General features: G+C 35.2%; 1 protein-coding gene across 1 annotated transcript; it reads left to right on the top strand.

Moving 5' to 3' along the window:
• Positions 1-4,990: 4,990 nt before the first annotated feature.
• LOC141698178 (uncharacterized) lies at positions 4,991-7,802 on the top strand. Its single transcript, XM_074502812.1, has 2 exons — positions 4,991-5,200; positions 5,288-7,802. The coding sequence occupies exons 1-2, from the start codon at positions 5,162-5,164 to the stop codon at positions 7,691-7,693; spliced, it is 2,445 nt and encodes an 814-aa protein (XP_074358913.1). The 5' UTR covers positions 4,991-5,161; the 3' UTR covers positions 7,694-7,802.
• Positions 7,803-25,256: the final 17,454 nt, after the last annotated feature.

The raw sequence follows: 25,256 nt of genomic DNA, 5'->3' as shown, positions 1-25,256 counted from the left end.
CCTTTTTTTTTCTGTAGAGAAATGACATATCGATAAATAAAACAACTTATCGATATCTTGAGTTCTCTACATGTATATTTGACTTGTCGATATCTCTAGTTCTCTACATGTAGAATGACTTGTCGATATTTTCAGTTCTCTATATGGGCTTTTGACTTGTCGACATCTTGAGTTCTCTACAAGAAAATTTTGACTTGTCAATATCTCTATATTAAGAAATGACTTGTCGATATCTCCAGTTCTCTATATATACATTTTGACTTGTCAATATCTGAGATCTCTACATGCATGTTGACTTGCCGATATCTCTTGCGACTTCTCTATAAGTCATTTTGGCCTTCTCGATAGACTTCTCGATATCCCTTGATCTTTGACTAGTCGATATCTGTCTTAATATATTTTTCCTAGAACAGCATTATTCAAATCCAAGCTGCTACACTTCTCTCTGAGGCATGAGCGGGATTTGATCTCCTTCCAGAGTTTATTCTGTAGCTTAAAAGGATGTTCATAGAAAAATCCTTTTTTCTAATCTACTAAATATTTTTACAGACTCAAGAAATATAATTACAAAATACAAATATAGATTAGCATACAACTTATCTTTAGGGATGTCAATATGACCTAGTCTTGTTATGTACATGCATGTCTTGCATAACAATCTCCTCCAATTTGTGAGAACAAGTCTGTTGAGGATCTTGAGATGATTAATATCTTTGGGAGATACTTGAGGAATGTTGATGACATACTTCCAAAGACTGCTATAAATGAAAAGGATGATGACATGGATGATGATGAGCAAACGAGGGATGCACATAAATCTTTTGGCTCAAATCCAAGTCAATCCAGTAAAAGCAGTAATAGTAAAAAAGATGAGAAAAAGAAAGGGAAAGATGAAGATAGAAAGAAGAATGGTGAAGGAGATGGTAAATACATCAAGAAAACACCACTAAACCAAAAATCTATAACTCTGCAAACCTCAACCCAAAACCCTAGCCAAACAAAAACTCAAATCATCCAAACCTCCAAGTCTAAATACCTTTACAAACTCACAGCCAACTATCTACTTTAAATACCTATCTTGGCCAACCAAACCTCCTTAAAGAAATTGACCAAACCTCCATCATTAAAATCGCCAACCAAAATTCATTTCAAGTCTACTAGGTGAAAATCAAAGAAAATAAAAGTTGAAATGGGTGCTCTATGGAACTTCTTTAATCAAGAAAATTTTCTACTAATTTTGGAAGAAATATCAGATGATGACTACAATCAACTAGCTGAAGAAATAAGAGATGAAAGAAATGCAAGGGAGAAGACTGAGTGGGAATCAAATGCTATAAAGAAGACTAAATAGTTGGAGATGTTAGATAAAAGATCAAATGATCTAAAAGCTAGAGGATTGAGTAGAGTTTCTGCAGATGGTGTATTTCTAAATATCAAGACTCACAGATTCTCAAGGTACAGAATCTAATATCTTGACAAATACTCAGTAAATGAATGGGTGAAACTGGTGGAAGCTCTAAGGGGGACTGGGATAATTGAAGAACTTGAATGTCTTGTCAAACTGAAGGACTTGATTAGAGAGCAACCAGGATATGAAAAGTTTAGCTAAGTATGAAACTGTAACTTCAACTGTAACTATAAGATGAATGTCTATATAAAGCTTGTACTTTGTTTATTTGTTAGTTTTTAATTTTAGCTTGGGATTAGTCTTGTTATCAGGCATGAATTTGTGACAAGTAATCTTCTCACAAATTGGGGGAGATTGTTGTGTAAAACATGCCTTTACATAACAAGACTAAGTCATTTTGACAATCCCAAAATTTGGTTGACTTGTAATTTTTATGTATTTTGTAATGATGTTCTTGAGTATGTAAAATTGATAAGTAGACTAGACTGAAGTATTTTCAGTAAATAACCAACAAGTTATGAATAAATTTTTGGAAGAAGATCAAGCCTGATCATGCCTCGGAATGATGATATAATACTTGGTGAAGCTGTGGATTAAAAAATGTTCTAAGTCAAATTAAATGTCAAGAAGTCATAGATCAAGATATGTCGAGATGTCTATCGAGAAGTCAGAATAACTTGTATAGAAGTCATTTTACTTGTAGAGATGTCATTATACTTGTAGAGAAGTCATTCTACTTGTAGAGATGTTATTCTACCTTTAGAGAAGTCCAAGACATGTAAAGAAGTGGGGATGTCGACAAGTCAAAAATGCATGTAAAGAAGTGAAGATGTCAACAAGTCAAAAATACTTGTAGAGAAGTGAAGATGTCGATAAGTCAAAACTGTATGTAGAGAAGTGGAAATGTTAACAAGCCAAACTGCAAAGATATCGATAAGTCTTTTACATGTCGACATGAGACATCTCTATACAGTAATGTAGATCTTGATAACAGCTCAATTTACGGATTACAACCAACTTGAAGATTCAAGATTATCAGTAAATAAACCATTTTATCACTAAAATAAAAGTCTATAAATGCAGCTTGATGAGTGCAAGATCAAGGATTAAGATGAACTGGAAAAAGGAAGGTCACAGACCTTGAAGATTATATAAAGATTTGCTGCACTTAAAATAAAAATGGACAAATTAGCTTTAGAAAGTGTGTTAGTCTATTTTAGTGCAATTTCTGTAAACTGTGCATATTGATCTATAAAATATGTCACGGGTCCTTTGTTTAGAAGTAACAAAACATATCTAGAAATCTTGTATTCTCACAAGAGAAGTAGCTGACTTCTTATTATTCAAGAACACAGATTTGTAGCACAACTAATTTGATATTAATGTAAATCAAGTGAGTTTTGATTATTGTATTTTTGTCTTTAGAGTTAATGTAAATCAAGTGAGTTTTGATTATTGTATTTTTGTCTTTAGAGTTACTTAATTATCACTGCAATTATTTAGCCTGTCAAGTGCAAATAGTCATATATCTTTAACTTAAATATCTTCAAAACATTCAACACAATTTTTAAGTAAGAAAATCAAGAAAACACATTTAACCCTTGTGTGCATTTCATACCTAACACCAGCAAATTACAATGTATTAATCAAGTAATTATAAATAGTAGTACTTTGATAATAATAACCAATAACATGTAGTACATGAATAACAATTCCAAACAAATAATTAAGAGTGTTCTAACAATAATTCAGATGGATAAAAATGAAATAATAGTAAACTTCTACTGTCTACCGAAAGTAAAAGTTTTAATAAATATTGACAACGTCGGTGGAGTTTAAAAATGGAATAATGTATAACTATATTAGTCTAAATTATGGTATTATATATGTGCGGTTCGGTTCGACCGCTGGTTTAACATAAAATCGAAACCAAATCATGAACCTCGGTTTATTAAATTAGAAGAACCAGAACCACGAATCTCACTTCAGTTTCAGTTTAGATCGAATTAAAATCGGATTGGTTTTTACGGTTTTCGCTGTTCAATCCTAAACATGATCACCTCCGGACTTGTTTTTTAATCATTGTAAAGTTATGAAAGGCCAATTCGGTATAAAAACAATTAACATTTAATCATTGTAAAATTATAAAAGAACAATTTGGTATAAAAAATAATTAACATTTAATTTAAATTAACGAATATTACTTGACCGAAAAAATAAAAAAAAAATAACAAATATCCCATTCTTATTCAGTAAAAAGAGTAAAAAACAATGAGGTCTAAAACCGTTACTCTTTGGCGCCTCTCTCTCTCTATTGTCACTAAATACATGGATGTACGACAGGAAATAGTGATAGAATCATATCTTGATGCCTTGAATAATTTATGCGCTCTCTCTTTTATTCAATAATGATCGACAATCTGTTCAGAATTACATATCTCGACATTATCTTGTAAGTGTCCTTCACTTATTTAACTTTGTTATGTACAACTGTCGGATTTTTTTAAAATGGTTTTGCATTTTGTTTTGGTGAGGGTTCTGTATGTATAATTTCTTCCTATTGTGTAGTGAGTCTAGAGTAATTTATTTTCACTTCATAAAGTTTGGTTCTGGTATACAAAGTGAACACAACTCAAGTATTATGTGTCCATAATGATTTGAAATAGTATGTCACGCTCGAAAGTAGGACAGTCAAGCATAGAATGTACTAGGACGTTATAATGACATTTCGATCAAGTAGGACTGTCAAGCAACAAATGTAGTCGGACTTTATAATATATTTGGATCATATAACTGTGAGGCTTTAGAAACCAACTATTTTTGCTTGTATTTCTGACAATTATGAATAGTTTTGGAATCCTGTTTCGCAAAAGCTAAATTTGGTATCTTGTTTTATTGGGTGAAGACGGTGTTTAATTAAACTAGTGATCTTCAAATTGCATAACTATTATGGATTCGCAGATGATTTAATTCAGCCAAGTTTTGAAATCTCTGAATATTTGTGGTATGGCATATAGACTGTGGTGAAGTACTACAACTGCAATGTGACCATTGCACATTGTAATGTGTAATTTGGATAGATCCTTATATCAAAATTAGTGATCCGATAATAAATATTTCTCGATTATTGGTTATAAAACCTGGTTTGGTAGTTTGGTTGGCTCGTTACTTAATGTGTGTGAAGCAATAGTACTTGGACCGCATAAGCATACCTTTGGTTCTGTCAGAAACTGAATGTAGAGGCCGTCTGATTCTATTTGCATGTAAGATATTAGTATTACTTCTGATTGAAGATTCAATTTTACTATGATATTCGAATTATTGTAAAGGGAGAAGAAGCTGTTTTCTTCAAGTTATTCTCTAAATTCATCTTGCACATGGCCCAGAACTCAACAATTAATAAAAAGAGCAGCAAATATCACATAGTTACATGTTTAGTATTTCTACAGTAATACTTATGCGGGTGCTTGATTATTAGTTTGCGAATTCAATTGTTTTATATGTATTGAGCAAAGATTATTACATCTTGCCTTGTGTAGTTATCATATTCGTTAATAATCTATTTATCTAAAGCAGTTGGATGAGACTTCTCGGTTCCTCTTGAAGGATCTGCTGGAGGTGCTGCTGAAAAGGTTTAAAAACTTCATCAGAGGTATCAGAGGGACATGATGTAAAGTCTTTGAATAAAGAAAGGGTGAACGTGGAAGCAAGTGATTTTTTTTGAAATCTAATAGCCTTCTGAAATCTAGAGCGATGCAAGTCTTCTATAAATTTGTGAAATTCATATATCAGGTAAAAAAAAGCATTGCTGAATCTTTAAAATAAAATATATACCAGTGATAGGTTACTTTCTTACATCTTGCTTAATTCGTTTCACAGGTTATAGTGTCTATCTTGGGTCTATCCAATATACACAGTTTGACTGAACAACAGCAGTCCCAAAATTCACTGAAAATTTCATCATCTTTTACTGGACTACAGAATACTAATATAATTTCCGACAAACAAACTGGCAAGGATAAACAAGGTCAATCAGTTGATTCAGAGCAGTCAGAAGCGAGCATTTATGCAGATGAACTTTGGAATAGAAAGAAACGTTGCCAGATTTGCCGGAGAAGCAGCGCAAAGCAGGTTAAGTTTGATAGGGGGACAAGTTCAGCTGTCGAAATTGAAGATACTGGCAAAGAAATCAAAAATCTTCAGCTTAAGCATCAGGTTGATGCACAAACAAAGGCAATAGAATCCTGTGACGAAGCCATTTCGGATGATTTTAACGATGACAATAAAATGCAGGAAGGGATTTCTAGATTCCAGTTTAGACCAAGAGGAAATGGTGCCCCAGTTCATTCTTACAACGGTGATGCATCTGGCATTGTCACGTCAGGAGCTTTACAAAACCTTTCCCCCGGCACAGAGAAGAGTCACAAGGATATATATCGTATATCCAAGGAGGCTTCTGATGCAATTAAAAGTATTGAATCTTGCATATCAGCTTTGAAAGTAGGTGGCAATCTAGTGGATTCACGTGGGAAGCAGACTGAGCCTGGACAAGGAGTTTTTAAGTTTGCCAGCGGTTATGTTTCTGGTTTAGGAACAAGTATTCCAAATATGGGAGATACAGGTGCTTTAGTGTCACTAGGTGATCAAAATCAGGTCGGCCACTTTATGTTGGGTAGAAATGACTCGCGTTGTCACTTGTTTAGAAGAAGAGATAGGGAGACTAAAGGCCTGACTCGGTGGTGCCAATTGTCGAGGTCTGTAGTGAATCCACTGTGGCGCCAATTGTCGAGGTCTGTAGGGAATCCACTACATGAATTGAATCTTCCAAATCAGTCATTGAGGAATTATGCTTCACTTTCTCCTTGGAATGCCGAGTCAAGAAAGTCAGAGTGTCAAAATTTTGGGAAATTTGGGAAAGACAATGAAATTACTTTGAGAGGTAATACATTCAGTCAGGTAGAGGAGCTTATCGAAAGACAAAAACTTGGATTGCACAAAGCTAGGTTGGTTCATGTTAAGAATGTCAAAACCAGTGTAGGGAAGGTCGAGCCAAAGATTCAAAACAAGAAAAGTCCATGTCGGACAAATCCTGTACAGGGTCTTAAGATCCCACTAAACTCGTGCAAAAAGAAAAGTTTGCTCGATAAATTGCCTAAGAAGAATAATAAATTAATTTTGGATAGATATCTTCAAAAGAGCAAATTCAGTGATGTAGGACAAACCAAACCATCAGTTCCCGCAGTTAATAAGCATATCCAGACTCGAAGAAGCAAGACGAGTGCGACTAGCAAGATTCTGCCTCGTCCAAAAATTATGAGACGAACTCTGCGAGATCCTGTCATGCATGGAGATCAGATGGAAAATGATAGAGGCGAAGTAGAAAAGGTCAAACAGAAGGGCAAAGAGAGACTGGTTTTTTCAGATCAGCAAGAATCAAATAGCAGAACTCCCCCTGGAAGCTCTTCCTCTAGCTGGACAACTCAGCGGGGTAGTACTAGTTACCATGACAGAGAAAAGTATTCAGTGACGGATCACAGTCAAAGCAGCCGTCATTCAGCTACAAGTGCTAGCAGTGAGAGCGAGGGAAACTATGTTCGTAGTAGTAGTCAGGGCCATGACACAGGTTTTACAAGCTATAGCGATAGCCAATTGTCCTCTGTGCCTAGTAGTACTCAGTCTGTAGAGGACTCCGATAGTAGTGGTGAAGTTGTTAGACATTTACATTCTGATCAGACATCGAGCCTTCGTTGGAGTGACCCCTCTTATCAACAGGAACATTATTCAAGGAGGTATAGACCAACAACTAGGAGGAGGCTCAAGAAACAGACAGGCAGATTGAAGAAACTGAAGGATAAACTGGCAATCATATTCCACCATCACCACCATTATTCTGATGATAGTAAACACAGCGATGATCAGTCACAGGCATACCAAAAGATGTTTAAAAGAAGGAACCAGGCGGAAACTTCTGGAGAGAAAGCTACGGACAAACTTAGCAAGTCCATGGTGCACTATGCACCTAACAAAAAACGAGGAACCGACTTCAACAGAGTTGTAAATGGGGTTGTGAGGCACGTTAGACACTCAAAAAAATCAAAGAAATTAAAAGGCATAGAACATGAAGCAAAGCACCAACATGTAAGCAAGAAGTTTGCAAAGACAGTGCACTGGTGGAAGCATCGTCGTCCCCGAAGAATGAAGGTACCCAAGAAACCGCGTATCAAGTTTGGATCTGGCACTAAAAAGTCCAAGCTGCAAGCAGTGCCAACTATAAAATGGCACTGAGGGAGGTTTTGCAAATGGAAGTCTATGTAAAGCAATACATTTGTTGTCCTGGTTTCCCTTGTTTCTTACAACAAAGTGGAAGGTCTTCACTTCTATTCAACTGTGCACATTATAGTAAAATCATAAAATGTTTTTTTAAAGCATCTCCGCCCGTCCAAAACTCTTGGCTAGAATTATTTAAAAAAATTACATAATACCAATTAAAAAAATTATATAAAATTTTCAGCATTCAAATGGGGCATTTTCCTCTGTTAAAAATTCAACCTATTTCCTGATATCGGCTATATTTGTCTCACCTCTAAATTTATACTAAAATTTCACATATAAAATTAAATATGTTTACAGTTTATAAAAATATGGTGCTAGAAGTAGAAACTTTAGATTTATTTTCTATGATTTTGGTTATTTATACTGAATATAATATTATTAAGCCGAACCCAACCAACCTGATCGAATATATAAATAACAGAGCGGGGTTATAACATTTATTTTTAAATTAACGGGTTATAATTTTATGGATCGAACTAATTGAATCGGGCCAATTTTTGAAATCCGAACCCAACTCATGTTCAGGCCTCGAACGTGTTCACCCTTCAATATAGAAAATAGAGCGAAGAAGGTAATTATAGTGGGTCTATTTTACAAACACTTATAAATCAACTTATGTCCTGGATTTGCAGAAGGTCTTGGATGGGGGGCCGTGGACGTTTGAGCAAAACTTATTATTGCATCATAAGCTTGAGGCTAATGAAGATCCGTATCAGTTACAGTTGAACACTACAGACATGTGGGTTCAAGTATATGACTTGCCAAGGGGAATGCTTTCGGAAAAGATTCTGCAGAGTATTGGAAATCATATAGGGACGTTTCTTAAAGGGGACTCCAATAATGCATCTAGTACATGGAGATTATATGTACGTATAAGGGTCAGGATGGATATCAATAAACCGATTAAACGCCGTATGAAGATTAAAAGAGAGGGGGTACTTGGAGTTGGGTGAACTTTAAGTACGAGAGATTAAGTACTTTTTGTTTCGTGTGTGGATTGTTAGGTCACTCCGAACGTGATTGTGCAGTGGTTTATGCAAACCCAGATAAGTTAATCGATAAAGCATATGGTGTATGGCTCAGAGCACCTATGAAGAATGCGAACACTCAGAATATTGGAGCTAGGTGGTTGAAGAATGGGGCTGATGGTGGTAAGCAGTTCTGGGCGTCAAAAAATAGTACATCAACCGGTTCAGGGGGGATCACGGTGGAGCAACGGTGACAGAGAGGTTCATGGAGATTGATGGGTATGTAGGAGAAATTTTAGGAGATGTGGGGACGATTTGTTGTGTATCGCGAGATTTGGGGAGCAAATCAGGGGATAGCATCAAAGTAAACGCGGAGGAAATAATGCAAGGCGGGAATGTGATTGAAAATGAGGTGGTAGTATTGGATTCAAAAAGAAAACGGGTAGAGGATATTACGGGGTTGGATAAAACAGAGCCTGTGATCCAGCCAGCTAACATATCAAAAAACGGGCCAAAAAACTTGCTAGAGGCGGGACCTGGAGCCCAGGCCCGCCTAGACAAATGAGTACTCTTGCTTGGAATTGTCGTGGGTTGGGTAAACCACGAACAATTAAATTCCTTAAAGAAATTACCCAACAAATAAAACCCAATATTATATTTTTATCTGAAACTTTGTCGAAGGAGAATAAAGTGAAGGAGGCAAACAAATAAATTTTGCAGGGTATTGGGCGGTGGAAGCTCAAGGGCATAGCGGGGGTTTAGCTTTGCTATGGAAAAATGATGGCGGTTGTCAAATAAAAGGTAGTGGAAATCAGTTCATAGACTTCGAGGTCGAAAACGAGCAGGTTGGGAGATGGCGTTATACAGGGTATTATGGATGTCCAGATAGAAGTCGGAGAAGGGTATCATGGGATATGCTTCGGGCGCTGGCTGCAGATTCAACACTTCCTTGGTGTATATTGGGGGACTTTAACGATATGTTATTTTCAGAGGAGAAACGGGGAGGTCGTGAACAACCTGGTAGTTTGTTAAGAGGATTTACAAAAGCAATAGATGATTGTGGTTTGGTGGACTTAGGATATGTAGGTGAAAAGTATACCTGGGAGAGATCTAGGGGCACAGCTGATTGGATACAAGAACGATTAGACAGGGAGTTTGCAAATCATAGTTGAAGAACCCTGTTCCCACAAGCAGAGTTACGAGTTCTAGAAGTGTCTACATCCGATCATCTGCCTATATATCTCCAGCTACATAAGCAAGTGTATATACCAAGGAAACGGAGATTCAAATTTGAAAATGTCTGGCTCAGAGAGGATGAATGTACTCAGATAGTAAAAAATGGGTGGGAGGATGCTGCGAGTAGTGGAATCATGGAGAAGGTTATGATGTGTGGAGTAAAACTGCAGGAATGGGGGGGAGGGTTAAATAAGGAGTTCAAGGAGAAAATAAGGGCCTGTATAGAGCGATTGCGGAAGTTGAGAGCCAGACGTGATAACTATGGGATTAGGTTGTATAATGAAGTTCGGTGGGAGTTCTTACAATTACTGGAGAAGCAAGAAATATACTGGAAGCAACGTGCCAAACAGTTCTGGTTAAAAGAAGGGGACCAGAATACAAGGTTTTTTCATAAATATGCGTCACAACGGAGAAAGACAAATTTGGTAGAAAGAATTAAAAATGATACGGGGCAGTGGTGTGAAAATTTGGAGGATATACAGAAGGTAATTGAAAAGTATTTCTCTGATCTATTCACAGCATCTTTATTGAGTGGTGAGTTGTCACAAAAGGAGGAAGTAAAACGAGTCTCTGAACAAGAAAATGCAGAACTAGTATCGAATGTTACGGAAGAGGAGGTAAAGCATGCGGTGTTTTCTATGCACCCGGATAAATCACCCGGGTTGGATGGTTTTAATCCAGCGTTCTATCAATCTTTTTGGAGCATAGTGAAGACAGACGTGGTTCGGTTGTGCCAAAAGTTTATGTGTACGGGGGAGTTGCTAGAAGGGATAAACCAGACATTAGTATGCCTCATACCGAAGACTAAAGTTCCTCAGACGATGGCAGACCTTCGCCCTATCTCCTTGTATAATATGCTATTGAGAATTTTGTCCAAGGTTCTGTCAAACAGGTTGAAGGTATGCTTGGGTTCGATAATATCTGATGAACAGAGCGCATTTATTGAAGGACATTTGCTGGCAGACAATGCTTTAGTAGCTTTTGAGGTGAATCATTATATGAGGAGAAAAACTCGAGGCAAGAACGGGGTAGCAGGTTTAAAGATAGATATCTCAAAGGCGTATGATAGGTTGGAATGGAGATATATCGAAAGTATGATGCATAAATTTGGTTTTAATCAGCTGTGGGTTGATCGTGTGTTGAAGTTAATAAGGTCAGTATCCTATAGCTTTACTCACCATAGGCAGGAGTTTGGTAGTGTTAATCCAACTCGTGGTATCAGGCAAGGCGATCCAATTTCACCGTATATTTATATTCTTTGTGCCGAAGGATTAAGTGCGATGATTAGGCGAAACGAAAATGCAGGATTTATACATGGTTGCACCATTGCAAGAGGAGCACCCACGATTTCACATCTTCTTTTCGCTGACGATTATTATTTCTTCTTTAGAGCTATTGAGACGGAAGCAGATGTAATGAAACGAATCTTGAATAGATATGAAGCAATGTCAGGGCAGATGGTGAATTTTAATAAATCTACGGTTGTGTTTTCGCCAATACCAGAGTTAATGATAGAGAGAGAGTTTGTAATCCGCTTGGTGTTCGAGAAATAAACAGTCCAGGTAACTACTTAGGCATGCCTATGACAGTAGGGAGACGGAAAAATTCTACGTTTAATTTCTTGGTGGGAAAGGTGGAGCAGAAATTGCAGGCCTGGGGCAGTAGAGTTATCTCGAAGGCTGGGAAGGTGTTGTTGCTTAAGACAGCTGCACAAACAATTCCAAATTTTTGGATGAGTTTGTTTCTAATTCCAAGGGGGGTTATTGATATGATCGAGAAGAGGATGAACGCGTTTTGGTGGGGTAGTAACGGAGGTAATGGGGGTATAAAGTGGATGGCATGGGAGAGGTTATGTGAAGTAAAAGAGGAGGGAGGATTAGGGTTAAAGAGACTGCATGAATTTAACATTGCTATGTTAGCCAAACAAGCATGGCGAATAATAAACAATGTTAATCCTTTGGTCACTCAACTGTTGAAGGCACGATATTATCCGAAAACTGATTTTTTGAATGCATTACCAGGGGCTAATCAAAGTTATGTATGGCGTAGTATTCTAGAAACGCAAGCAGTGGTTAGACAAGGGTGTCGAAGACGTATTGGTGACGGGAAGGATACAAGAGTCTGGAAAGTTCCGTGGCTGCCGGATAAACAAAATGGCTACCTTACAAGTGTTGCTTACCCAGAACTGGAACATATGACAGTCGATGGATTAATAAGTACGGATGGAAGGGAATGGGATAGAGACATAATTACTGAGTTATGTAATGAAAGAGATGCAGCCCTTATATATCAAGTGCCAATACCGATGAGAGTCAAGTCAGATTCATGGTTCTGGCTACATGAAGAGAAAGGTGAGTTCTCTGTACGTAGTTGTTACAGACTGCTTCGAAGTGAGTCTGAGGGTCATGATAGGCAGTTCTGGAAACGTTTATGGGGCTTAAAGGTACCAGGTAAAATTGCAAATTTTCTGTGGAGATTGGCAAGAGGCGTGCTCCCTACATCAACTGATTTAGTAGGAAAGCGGGTTGAGATTCAGCCTAATTGTACATGGTGTCACATGTTTTTGGAAGATGCAGCGTATGTGTTTTTTGGTTGCTGTTTTGCTCGTGAATTGTGGGAGGCAGTGGGGTTAAGCCAGTTAGTATACATTGGGGATGTTGAAACAGGGATTGAAATATTGAAACGGGTGATCAATATAGCTAGTAAAGATCAGTGTGTATTGTTTGGTTCACTTTGTTGGGGGCTTTGGGTGAGGAGAAATAAGTGGGTATGGGATAAAGTTTGCATATCAACATTCGGTGTTAAGCATATGGCCCTGAATTTAGTGTCTGAGTGGAGTCGAGTTCAAGAGACTAAAAAGAAGCATCGGGATAGTAGTACGACTCAGCAGAAGAAATGGTCCAAGCCTCCAGAGGGCTGGATAAAAATTTATATTGATGTTGCGTGTTCTACAGGTTGGGAGAATGTGGGGGTTGGTTGTGTGGTGCGAGACGAACGCGGTGCATTTCAACGAGCTCGTAGTAATCAGATTGAAGGCTCAAGAACTCCGAGGGAGGCAGAAGCTTTGAGTATGAGAAAAGCGTTGTCATGGGTTAAGGGCTGGAGGACTAGGAAATGTATCTTTGAGACGGATTCTAAGCTGTTGGTAGATGCGTTTAATGCGATAGGAGGGAGGTCTATTTTCGACACAATAGTGGACGATTGTCGTGAGTTAGCTAAACATTATGAAAATATTGTAGTTAAGTTTGTACCCAGATCTGCGAACAGTGTGGCTCATGAGTTTGCTCGAGCGGCTTATTCTAGTTCAGGTCTAAGGGAGTGGCATGATACCGCCCCTGATTTTATTATGTGTAACCTTTTGATGGATGAGTATTAATGGAAGCAAGTACGTTTTATTTCAAAAAAAAAATCAACTTATGTCTTATAAGCCGTTAATAATTTATTGACGAGTGTTTGTATTTATAAATCGAATTTAAAACTTATATGCTGATAAGTTGAATGTTGGTAACAACGTACTTTTTATCAACTTATTTTAGTTTTTAATTTTTTTATTAACTTTAGTTTTAAAATATATATTTAAATGCTAATCTAACTTAAAATTTAAGAATTAAGTTATTTATATTTAGAAATTATTTATTTTAATTTATTTAAATAAAATAAATACTGATTTATAAATAAAATTATCCAAAAACATAGTATAATATATAAGTATTCATTTATTTGTTATTTATAGGTCAATTATTAAATTTATTATTTTAAGATTTCCTACGCCAAAACCGGCCTATAGGCCAACTCCAAGTGTGGCCTAAAAGTCCAAATTTGGACCGATTTTTATAGGTCAATTATTAAATTTATTATTTTAAGATTTCCTACGCCAAAACCGGCCTCTAGGCCAACTCCAAGAGTGGCCTAAATGGTCAAATTTGGACCGATTTCGGTCCAAATTCACCCAATAGTTGCATATATCTCGGTCCAAATTTGGACCGAGATTAAAATAATAGTTTTTAATGTATTTCTTTTATTTTATTACATAAAATTTTGATTTCGAGTATTTAAAAATGCAATTAACCGATATTAGGATATTATTATTTATTTAAATAATAATTTAAATTAAAAAATATTTAAACGTAATTAAATAAATATCATTGCATTTCTTGAATTCAAATTACGAATATATTCAAATATTAAAATAAAGATTATAACACATAAAACTTAATTTGAAACACAAAATAAATGAAAATGTGATGAGAACAAAATTTTTAATTTAGTTCGACAAATTAAATTGACTTCCTCCAAGATAGTCAAAATATTAACCGTAACTATTTAGGTTGTTTTAAGATCCTTGACCTTCATCTTCGTATCTTCAAAATATTAACTATTTAAGTAATTAATAATAATAATAAAATATAAAGATAATATCTTACATTATATAAAAATAATATATTTATTATTATAAGACCTTAAAATAATTAAATAAACATTTTGAGATTTGGACCGAAATTTAGACCAAACTGTTGGAGTTGGAGAGGGGTTCTCGGTCCAAATTTGGACCAAACTAGTAGGCTAAACAGCATCATGCGTCAGCACACATCGTCCATTCCCACCCTCGGTGATCCTCCCCAGGTCCAGTATTCTCAACCCCTAATTTCCAACTTTATCTACATAACATTCTATATTCATTTCCTTTTTAACCCAATTTATGTTTTAAATTACTCTAAAGTTAAACCAAATCCAGATTCTTCATTGGACAATCCACATCAAGTTTATTTCTTTTTTGATCATTTCTTTTTGCTCGATATTATTTCATTAATTTAAAACCTGCCCTTGATTCTTGAAATTAATTTAACAAATCAAGAAATGAATTAAATGGTAAAATTTGTTGCTTTTCATTTTTCCAATTGATTTTGACTCTGTTACTTGTGTTTTCCTAAGTTCAGGCTAATCCAAAAAGATTGGCAACTACATTACGAAATAGTAGCAATTTACAGTCTTTACATTGTTAATAAATCCGGTGGCCTTATTTACAACAAGGTACTTTGTGAAGTTTGCTATCAAATGAATGTGTTGGTTACAATGTTTTCGATTTTTATTTTTTTTTGGTATTTGTTGAGAATGTTTATTTTTACTTGTGATGAGAAATTAATGGTTTTAGCATTATGGATACAAATGATAGTTTGAGGTTAGCTAGTTTGTGGTATTCTATGCATGCGATTTCTCAGCAGTTATGCCTGTTGCCGTATTGAGCTTTTGGAGGCCGATACTTTTGATCTTTATTGCTTTCAGTCTCTTACTGGTAAATCTTTTGTTTTGAACTATATTTGAAGTTTTTGTTTATCAATAATGAACTCGATTACAATGGCAAAAAAAAAATGAACTTGATTACTGGTAAGTTTTATTAAACCCCGGCTCCCTTAGGATTACTGCCACTGATTCGCAAATGTCATATGAACAAGATATGTGTAAAGGAAATTGATCTTACATATTTGTCTAATTAGAAACAGTTCTAATAAAGTTAGTTGGATTGATTAATGATGTCAGAATATCTAACTAAACTATGCCTCTAACTGTACATTAGTTTATCAGTCAAATTTCTACTTGTAGGAAAAGATAGACCTACATTTACATTTTGATCTATATTTTGCTTCATCATCCTAACATGAGTAGATGGAACTTATTTGTGTTAAACATGTCCTCACTGAGTGCGGAGCCGGGAAATAAAATTCACCCAGGCTAACTTTTGAAAAAAAATTGTAACTTAATTAAACAAGCTAGAAATGCTACAGTAGTAATAAAAACTTATCTCATATATAGCCATGACATTGAAAACTATGTAGCATAAAACAATGAAATTTGATTGAATCCAAGAACCAGCAGTAAAGTGCCAGCATATAAGTCAACAAGTTACACCTCAACCTTTAGTGATGGACATCTCAGTATTGCAATTTAACAATAACATATCAATAACAGCGTCCTTACGATCAAAGTGCAGCACTTATTTATATAACAGTCAGAGATGTATGTATGTGGTCGCAAGTGCCCAACACTCCCTCTTTTAACAGAAAGCTTATTCAAATAGTTTCAGCAACTGCTAGACCTATTAAAGTTTAAAATTACTCTCCCTTCATCCCGAGAAACAGCCAGGTCACATTCTGGCTTTGTTACTGCCAGAATCGGTAAGGACTCCTGCCCGATGATCAAATATCGGTCCTAAGAAGAGAAAAGCGAGGAGCCATAAACGACAGAGTTGTTAAGAAGTTGAGGCCAAATTTCTACCAGAGCTGCCACACATGTCTATTTCTACCAGAGCTGCCACACATGTCTCCTGACTCCTGAGTGTAATGCACTGGCTATAACTCTAGAAATTGAGAGGGCTTAGGGGAATATATGAAACCATTTACTTAAGACAACTTATCTTCGCTATATATTTATATAAACAGAGAACACTCGGCGAATAAAATGTACTAATGGGCTAAAGAGAAAGGAGAATGCAGAAGATGGACAAGGAATGTGTCAACAAGCAGGATAAACTTATGTCCATGTGTTAGGTTCCGAATTATCGTAAAAGGGAGTTGAATACGATTATCACTGAATTAAAAATTTTTTCGAATATCTAGCGGATAAAATATTTAGTGCTCGGTTAGTGGTTTCGTGTTATTGAGAGGAATGGTGTTTGGAGCGATAAATACAAGAAACACAAGATATTCGGGGAAACATATATTCGTATATAAATTCTCGAGGGTGTTGCTACAATCCGGTAAATAAATTAACCGACTACAATCGAAGAACAACAAAGTTCCTAACTACTACAAAGATTTACAAATCAAATCCTATACAATAATCTAGCTTTTGTTTGTACTAGGATTTAATTACTGGGTAACGATTATAATGTCCCTATGAATATACAAGAGTTAAATCGGGCATTATAACATTATTCCGGTGAGAAGTTAAACGGATAAACAAAAAACTTGAACTTCTCTGTAAATCTTCGCTGCCATTTTCATTACTCTCTTGGGAGAGAAGATGAACACAAAAATGAATGGCTGAATCTTCTGCTGCAAAGTGTAGTCTTTTTATCCAATAAAATGTGTGGCTGAGGATAGAGATTTCTGTGACGACAGGTTCTGTGTGGCGGTTCTGTGTGGCGACTTTCCTGTGATGCTATGTGGCGACTTAATGTACTCTAGTACATACTTGTACTAAAAGACAAGGCAACCTAATTAATTTGTGTGGCGACCAGGGGTTAGAAACCTTGTGTGGCGACCAACTAAAACAAAATTGCTTAGTTTTTCCTTTTTATTTGATTTTCCTTTTCTTTTTTTTTTGTTTTCTTTTCTATTTTTTTTTTCTTTTGTTTTTTCATTTTCTATTTCTTTTCTTTTTATTTTCTTTTTGTATTTTCTTTTTGTTTTCTTTTTTTTCTTTTTTCTTTTTCCTCTTTTTTTTGTTTTTTTTTTCTTTTTAAGTTTAAATTGTAATTAAATTAATTTATAAAATTAACTTAAATATAACTTATATAAATAAACTAATTTATATTTTTAAAATAAACTTATTTAAAGTTTATAAGATAAATCATTTTAAGTTTATTAAATAAATTATATTAAAGTCCACTAAATAAATTTATTTAATTTACCAATTAAACTTTGAGTTTCGCTAGTCCCCTTAGCTGTTTAGCTGTATACCCCGCACACTTGTTCTCGTACTTTAACAGATAAACATTCAATCCAAGTACGTTCCTCAACTTAACAATTCTTCTATAAATAATACCCAGATTCCTTTCACGAGCTGTTGACGCCTAGTGCAACTGGTCTGGTTCACAGACGACTAACACTGATTCAGGTCTTCGTATTATAGCCTTGATTAAATTGTTAAGCTTGCCTCAACTTTATTGCTTCAAACACTGACTGTCAATAAACAACTGTACTTTCACTGGAATCCTTTATGGTCCTTTAGACAACGTCTTCATTAACCTCTGTCTATACCCTGTCTTCAATTCTTCAGATTCCTATGCTTCGAATACTGTCTATCTTCAATCAATGCCAATACACTGAAATCTTCCGGTAACACTTGTATACTGAATCTTCAATATTTCTGAAACCCTGAAAGTCTTTAACTTTGTTCTTCACTGAGGCATGATCATATTAATGAACTTCTTTCAGTGACCTGTAGACAGATTTCAGGCTTTCTTCTAATATTCTGATTCTTTGTATTTGCCTTGTCTTCATTCTTCTTGATTTCTTGTGTAGACGTAGTATTATTAATCTGTCCTGTTTTAGTGTTGTTATCATGTTGAGTTATCACGTAACTGTTCATACAGCTACGTAGTCTCACCAACAATCTGCCCTATTTGATTATTAAACTTAACAAACAAATTAAATATAGAGGATAACTCAACTAACAACTAGAAAAAGTAATGTACCAGGACTTGTAAATAATGCTACTGGTTTTCTGGATCAAATACTGCATTTCCAGATTTCTTGAGTAACTGAAATGAAAGATGTTTGTTCCTCTAGCACTGAACTGATCTTCAAGTAGTTTCATCTTCATTTCCTTGGTTCTTCAAATCTCTGCCAGATAATACTTCTCAGTCTTAAAATAATTATCAGCAGCTTCTTTTGTACAACCATATTTCCTGTTGAGAAGCGCATATCTCTGTTGCTTCTCCCCCTATGAGAATCAACTGCTTAAAGGAGATCACCTTCGTCTACCACCTCTCACGTACAATAGGATCCGCAAATAAGAACTAATGGTATTCCTCTTTTAGAAAACAACTTCTCCCCTTATGAAGAATAGTGATGAACCAAACCACTTCTTCTGATCACTAGAAAATCACCTTTGTGTTTACCAGCTCTCCCGTACAATAGGATCCATAGTTACAAACAATAATGATGTGTTGTAGTGTACATATGCTTTACCTTTTTCCTCCTTCCTACTATTTCTCCCCCTTAGTTGAGGAATCCTCCAAACTATTATATAAGCTTTTATCTCCCCCTTAGAGAAGGAATGTATGTTGTTGTCTGAAGAAGTTCTCATATGTTACTTGGTTGGAAAAGAAATAACAAGTCATAGTCTGATCAACCATGTCCCTTTAAATGCTGCAAGTATGACTTCACTGTTGGTCATCCTGTTAACCAATCTTCCCAACTCCTTATACCTCCCAAATGTGAGATCACCAAGTGTTACCAATTATGAGCTCCCAAAGGTCCCGAAGTATTCTAATCTAATCTGTAAATGTTAGGTCCCTAAGAGTTAGGTTCCAGTCATAAACAGATTCGAGACCCGAAGTATCAAGAACCATGTTTAGGGATAGGGAATGTGATATGATTTTTGTCTTTCTTCCTCACTGTGAGTGTGTGATTCTGTTTCGTGTACCACACAAGTATTTCACTCTTCTCTCCACTCGTGTTTACACTCATTCTCACAAGTGTATCACTCCTCTCATAGCTCCAAAATCCAGCCGTACCTGCAAGGAAAATCACCTTAGCCATCCTTAAGGAGGTCACAGGTGGTGCAATGGGAGTTCGCAAATCCCCATCCTTGTTAGACTCGTCAGATGAATCTGAGTCATAATCTACAAATTGCTAGTTTCCTTTTAGGGTCCCAGATTTGAACTCTGGGAAGATAAACAGTGATCTAAAGAATTTAGCATAAAGATCAAAGTTCCCTTCTAATGTCTGTGAAGACATTTCCTTGTGACTCATCAGGTAATATCTGAATCATTGTCAACAAGTTGCCGATCTGCACCTATGTCAGATCCACTATCCGCAGATGCATCCAGGTTTATTAGTCCTGGGGAGGTAGACACTGACTACTGACATATGGCTATTGGATCCGTATCCTCTCCTAACACCTGTAAAGGCAATTGATCAATTAAAGAACCTTGAACAATCGAATCTGACCTTAAAATGGTCGAAACTCTTGTTTCCGTCAACTCATCCTTTGTGTGTGTAACCTTTTCTTGTGCATCAAGAATTGTTTATGTTTGAGGTGGTGACACTACATCGGATACCCTGGCCGACAGGAGAATTTCAATAGACGCACCATATTGAGAGGATGAATCTAGTAACTGTTTTGTGCCTTTTTAGCCATTACATCTTTTTGAGAAGATGTATGGGAGCTAGCAGTTGTCTTGTTTAAATTCTACTCATCTTTGTAGGAGACAGAGCTGCTGAGTTGACTTCAGAACCTTCCTTATGTGGAGCACTAAGATACTTTCTCCCTCACGCTCATTTATACTTCATTTTAGGGGTAAGAGAGTGTTGGTTGGTTCTGTTTCTGTGTTTGTCTTTACAGTCTGGGATAGAAGTTGTGGGTTTTCAACCTCATGACTATCAATGAAAGAATGTCATTGGAGGCTGAACCTGCATCACATAACATATGGCAATATAGAGATAAAATGTACTTAAGATCTATAATGAATGAAAATTATGCATTTAATCTTTTGAGAGAAATGATGTGCAGTAGTGATTTCACAAAGATTTTAATGAAATAAGTAATCACCAATATAGAAAGAAGTTTGATTTTCTCGTAAAACTGTTCGAGTGCACAAGTCTGTTTTTATGCCTAAAAAGATAAATGATTTGATAAGACACAGACTGATGACCTAGCATTATTAAGAAGAGAAAGAAAGATTTTATCTTTCAATTTGAATGAGTTTTTGTAAAAGTATTGATTACTTAGGGTAAAGTCTAAGCAATTCTCATTCATATCAAAAGCTCCATAATCTATCTTTATAAAATTATAATCAACAACACTGTGTATTGATAAATAATCTTAATAAGAATGACTATGCTGCTGATTTCAAATTGTAGTGAATATTTCAGATATAACAAAGCATGTAAATCCACTAGAACTTAAAATCTCACAATTATCTGCAACAAAATATTAACAATATATCATTGTCTGATACTTGTCAAGTACTTTAGATACCAATAATTATGTTGCATCCTATTTAAAATATTAAAATAAGATATCAATGAATTAAATACCAATTATCTATCAAAAAGATATCAGCATTCAATTTCATATATCATACAATTGTTAACTCCTAACAACTGTAGTATCTCAAACAATATTGGTTCGATAAATAAAGCAACATTAACCAATATTGTCTTGTTTGCAATCTTAGAAAAATATTCTAAGTTCCATATACTTTGATCCATTGAGTATTGCATCTATTATCAAAGTGTTTAGGAATTTGCACGTAAGAAAAAAAATTATTTTGAGTGGACAACATATGGTTACTACTAATAAAGCAATCAAATATTTTAACCATAGTAGTACTTAAGAAAAATTTCTACACTTTTCATATTAGTATCAGTGACTGAAGATAAGCATTGATTACTTACAGGAGTTCTAAATAATGTCACAAATACTAATACTTCACAATTAGTTCATAGTTAAAATTTTAACTAAATATCATTAACTGATATAAGTCAAAAATTTACACACAACTAATCATGCTACAATCATATTCTGATTTCAGTGAATTCTTGAGATGTAAAGATTGCTAAATTCACTAAAACCAAAATCTCATAATTAACTTATAACACACAAGTTACAATCAATATACTAGATATCAATTATTGACAGATTTAGTTATAATTAATCATACCGCTTATTTATTTTAAGTTAGATTGAATTATGGAGCAAATAAAATCATTGAATTGCTTCAATTTCCATAATCCAAACTACCAAAAATAAATACTAAATAAATAAATACTAAATATCTATGAATTAGATACTAGCACTTAAGTATTTTCATAATTATCCTTGAATAATCACCAATAGAATATATGACTTATATACATGACAATCACTTTCTGGATAATTAGTAATTTTAGAAATACTTTCTAAGCATATAAAATATTGAGATTTTTATACACATCACTTAGAAAATACTTCAACTTTCAATATTAGTGATTTTAGAAATAAGCATTGATTACTTAGAACAAAAATTCTAAATACTATCACTAATACTAAAAGTACCGCAATTATTCGTACATGATACAAATAACTATGCTGCATATTATTTCAATATACTTCAAATTATGAGACTGATATGGAATGGAATTGTCTACAATCATAATTTAAATCAATTAAAATAATATTCAAACTTAATGCTATAATACTTAACTACCACAAATGTATGTGACATTGTAATCATGATAATCAAGATAGTAGCACTAAGTACGGGGTACTGGATTACTGATAAATTTACAAGTCCTTTAAATATTGAAGATTTAATACTTGTGAACTTATATTAAGAATTCCTTACATATGGGATTTCCAACTAGTGTGCAATGAATGATATCCCACACTTACAAACCAGTCTTGAAAAATTAACTTTATCAAGTGATTTAATAAATGTTTTTGTCAGTAACTCTTTGACTAAAATGACATGCTCTCTAAAGTGATGATACCTGGTGTGAAGGTGCCTTGTCATAGAGTGTTCCACAGAGTTGTTGGATTTGAGGTTGTTTCTTATCATAATAAGAAATCAATCTTCTTTCACGAAGTTGACAGCTTCCTGAGATGTTTCTCCTGTCACTTAGGTTGACAGCTTCAGAGATGCTTCTTCTGTCTTTCTTTCAACCTGCGTAATCTATATCTATATAGCCAAACATGTTAAGCACAATATCTTTAGGGTACTTTACTCTAAGAGTTGGTAGTCCCTTAAGATATCTAATAATCTTGTTAATAGCTATAAGATTGGATTCTCTAATATCCACTTGGAACCTTGCACATTGGCATCTTGAGAACATAACATGTTGTCTATTAGCATTTGAGTAAAAGAGTGAACTCGTCATACCTCTATAGCTTGTCATTATACCTGAGTTGCACTGATCAAGCTTTAGTGGTTTCTGTTGGTAAGTAGTCTTGGCATGTTCAGAATCTTCCAAATTTTGCATCTTCAAAAGATCCTTAACTTACTTGTATTGCCATCATTCTTTTGGTTTAATTGTGCTCTTAAAAGAATTGTTCTTTTGGCTTGCTTGAGCTCCTAAAAGAATTATTCTAATGGCTTGCTTAAACTAATCCCAAAAAGAATTGCAATCTTTCCAACATGCTCGTCCATACCTACTCTGTAATAACTTAGCAAATAATCTTGCACAAGTCTTTGTTAGTAGACCAACATATAACATTATCATTATATCACTGCACATATAAAATAATATGTATGTGCCTAGTGATAAGAGAGTTATTAATATGACGACTCTACTAGTTCATATTAGACTGTAACTTCAGTTAGAGTGCCATACCATGTCCTTGACGATTGTTTGAGTAGTATACTAGTTCATACCAACCTGAAGTGAGCTTGTGAAGAAGGGATATACAGAGTCCAATTGATCTGCTATTGCAAAGTCCATGAATTGTTTTGCATTGAATTTCTCTTTTGACTCACCAACCAAGAGTGCACTTATACACGCTTACCAGAGTCCAATTCCAGGTAGAATGTGCATCAAGTGCTTGATATGTCATAATATCCTCAAGTCTCGTCACGGGTGCTTTCTGTCAGATATTGCTTCCAGATAATAACCTAGCATCCAGTTTGGCCTTATCCCTCATAACAATGCCATTGTCATCCAGTTTGACTTATGGTTATCCTTGTACCAATTAAAATATTTGTCATTTGGTTTTGGATATCAGCTTCCCTTCAATCTGCTTGTTGACTGATTGAGTTCATCTTTATTTGCAATCACCCAATCAATCTGGATCTATCAGAGCTTCTGTAACTTTCTTAATTTCTTCTTCAGATAGAAAACTAGAGAATTAATCATTCATACTCAGTAACCCTGATAATCATTACTCCACCATCTGGATCACTTAAGAACTAGACTTTGGGAATAATATTGACATCAAACCCTTTGTCTCAGCACATATGTTCTTTAGTGTCCTTTGATTTTCAATGTGGTGTTGTGTCTGACTAGTTGATCCTTCTTTTGCTCCCCCTAAGCTGTTGTTGGGATTTCAAAAAAATCCTTACCCTTGCTGACTGGCTTCATTGAAATAATGAATTATTTTATACATTGCCATTCCACTGCTTGGATATGAATCATCAATACCATTAATTTCTCCTGTAACAGCTTGGAGCATGGAGTTATTGAACTGTGCACTAAGACTATCTATCACCTTCTGTTGATCAACCACATATGCCATGTAGATTCTAGACTCCACTGAGTAGCCATGAAGAATATCCTCACAAGCCTTAGCTACAAATGCCAAGATCTTCAAAAAACTGAAAACATTTTATTGTTTGCTCCTGTAGAACATTCTCTCTAAACACTTTCAGGCTATCCAGTGTTTGCTTCTGTTGGCCATTAACTCATTAATGGTCTTCATGTATACATCCTGATCAATGCCTGATCTTACTTGTAGCAAACTGTATTGATTATTCCATCCCTTTGGTATTTAGAAAGTCTTGATTAGCTTGATATTTCCCTTGTATCTTTAATCAAGTTCCGATTCTTCCTTTGTACCACTCAATTTTGATACGGAGCTCCCAGTGCTGAATATGTCTCAAAATATTCTTGATGTTACAGATATTAATCAGAACTACTTCTTGAATTCAGTCCCATTATCTGACCACAAGTTCATTTCTTTTACAGTTGCTTCCAGCTTGATCTGTTGATATGATCAGTCACCATATGTGATGTCTTGTCTTGAGAATGCACGAACAATAACTTTGTGTTAAGAGTAATCATCAATCATCACTAAGATATATCTTTACTTTGATGTGATGTTGTCTTTGACTTCCCATTCTGACATGCCTCACATTTTTCGTCTTCTGAATTTCAGATGAGGCAGTCCTCTCACTAACCACTTTTCACAAAAGAGTTCCTTGAGTTGATGTTCAAGGGTGAGAGCTTCTAATGCCATAGCTAAACTTTTGTCGGATGAAGCTTTACAGTAGAAACTGTTGACTTCACCTTTCCTGAGATTCCAGTCTAGCCACGAGCATATCCTTTCCTTACTCTAAGAAGAGCAAGCTTCTCAACCTTCCTGCTTCAGATGAGACACTAATCCTTTATTGAATTGACATTTTGTCCTTTGATGTAGAACTGTCTTATAAGAGGATTTGTGCCTTAATTCTCCAGCAAGGAAGTTGCTTCAACTGTTATCAATGACTCCAATAATTAGTTGTTATCAGTGATAACAATTATTGAATCCATGATGACATCCCTTTTCTGCATAGTTTGTCCCGTAATAAAAACCTTTGTTGTCATCTCCAAAGATTATTGACGGAATAGCTTTTGTCAACCATATTTGATTGTGAGGCTCTTTCTTCGATCATATGCCTTGAGTATGAATTA

This window comes from Apium graveolens, chromosome 11 (assembly GCF_009905375.1).
Source record: "Apium graveolens cultivar Ventura chromosome 11, ASM990537v1, whole genome shotgun sequence".
In the NCBI taxonomy this organism is placed as follows: domain Eukaryota; kingdom Viridiplantae; phylum Streptophyta; class Magnoliopsida; order Apiales; family Apiaceae; genus Apium; species Apium graveolens.
Note: the sequence above shows the minus strand (reverse complement) of the source record. Positions and strands in the feature narration are given on the sequence as shown.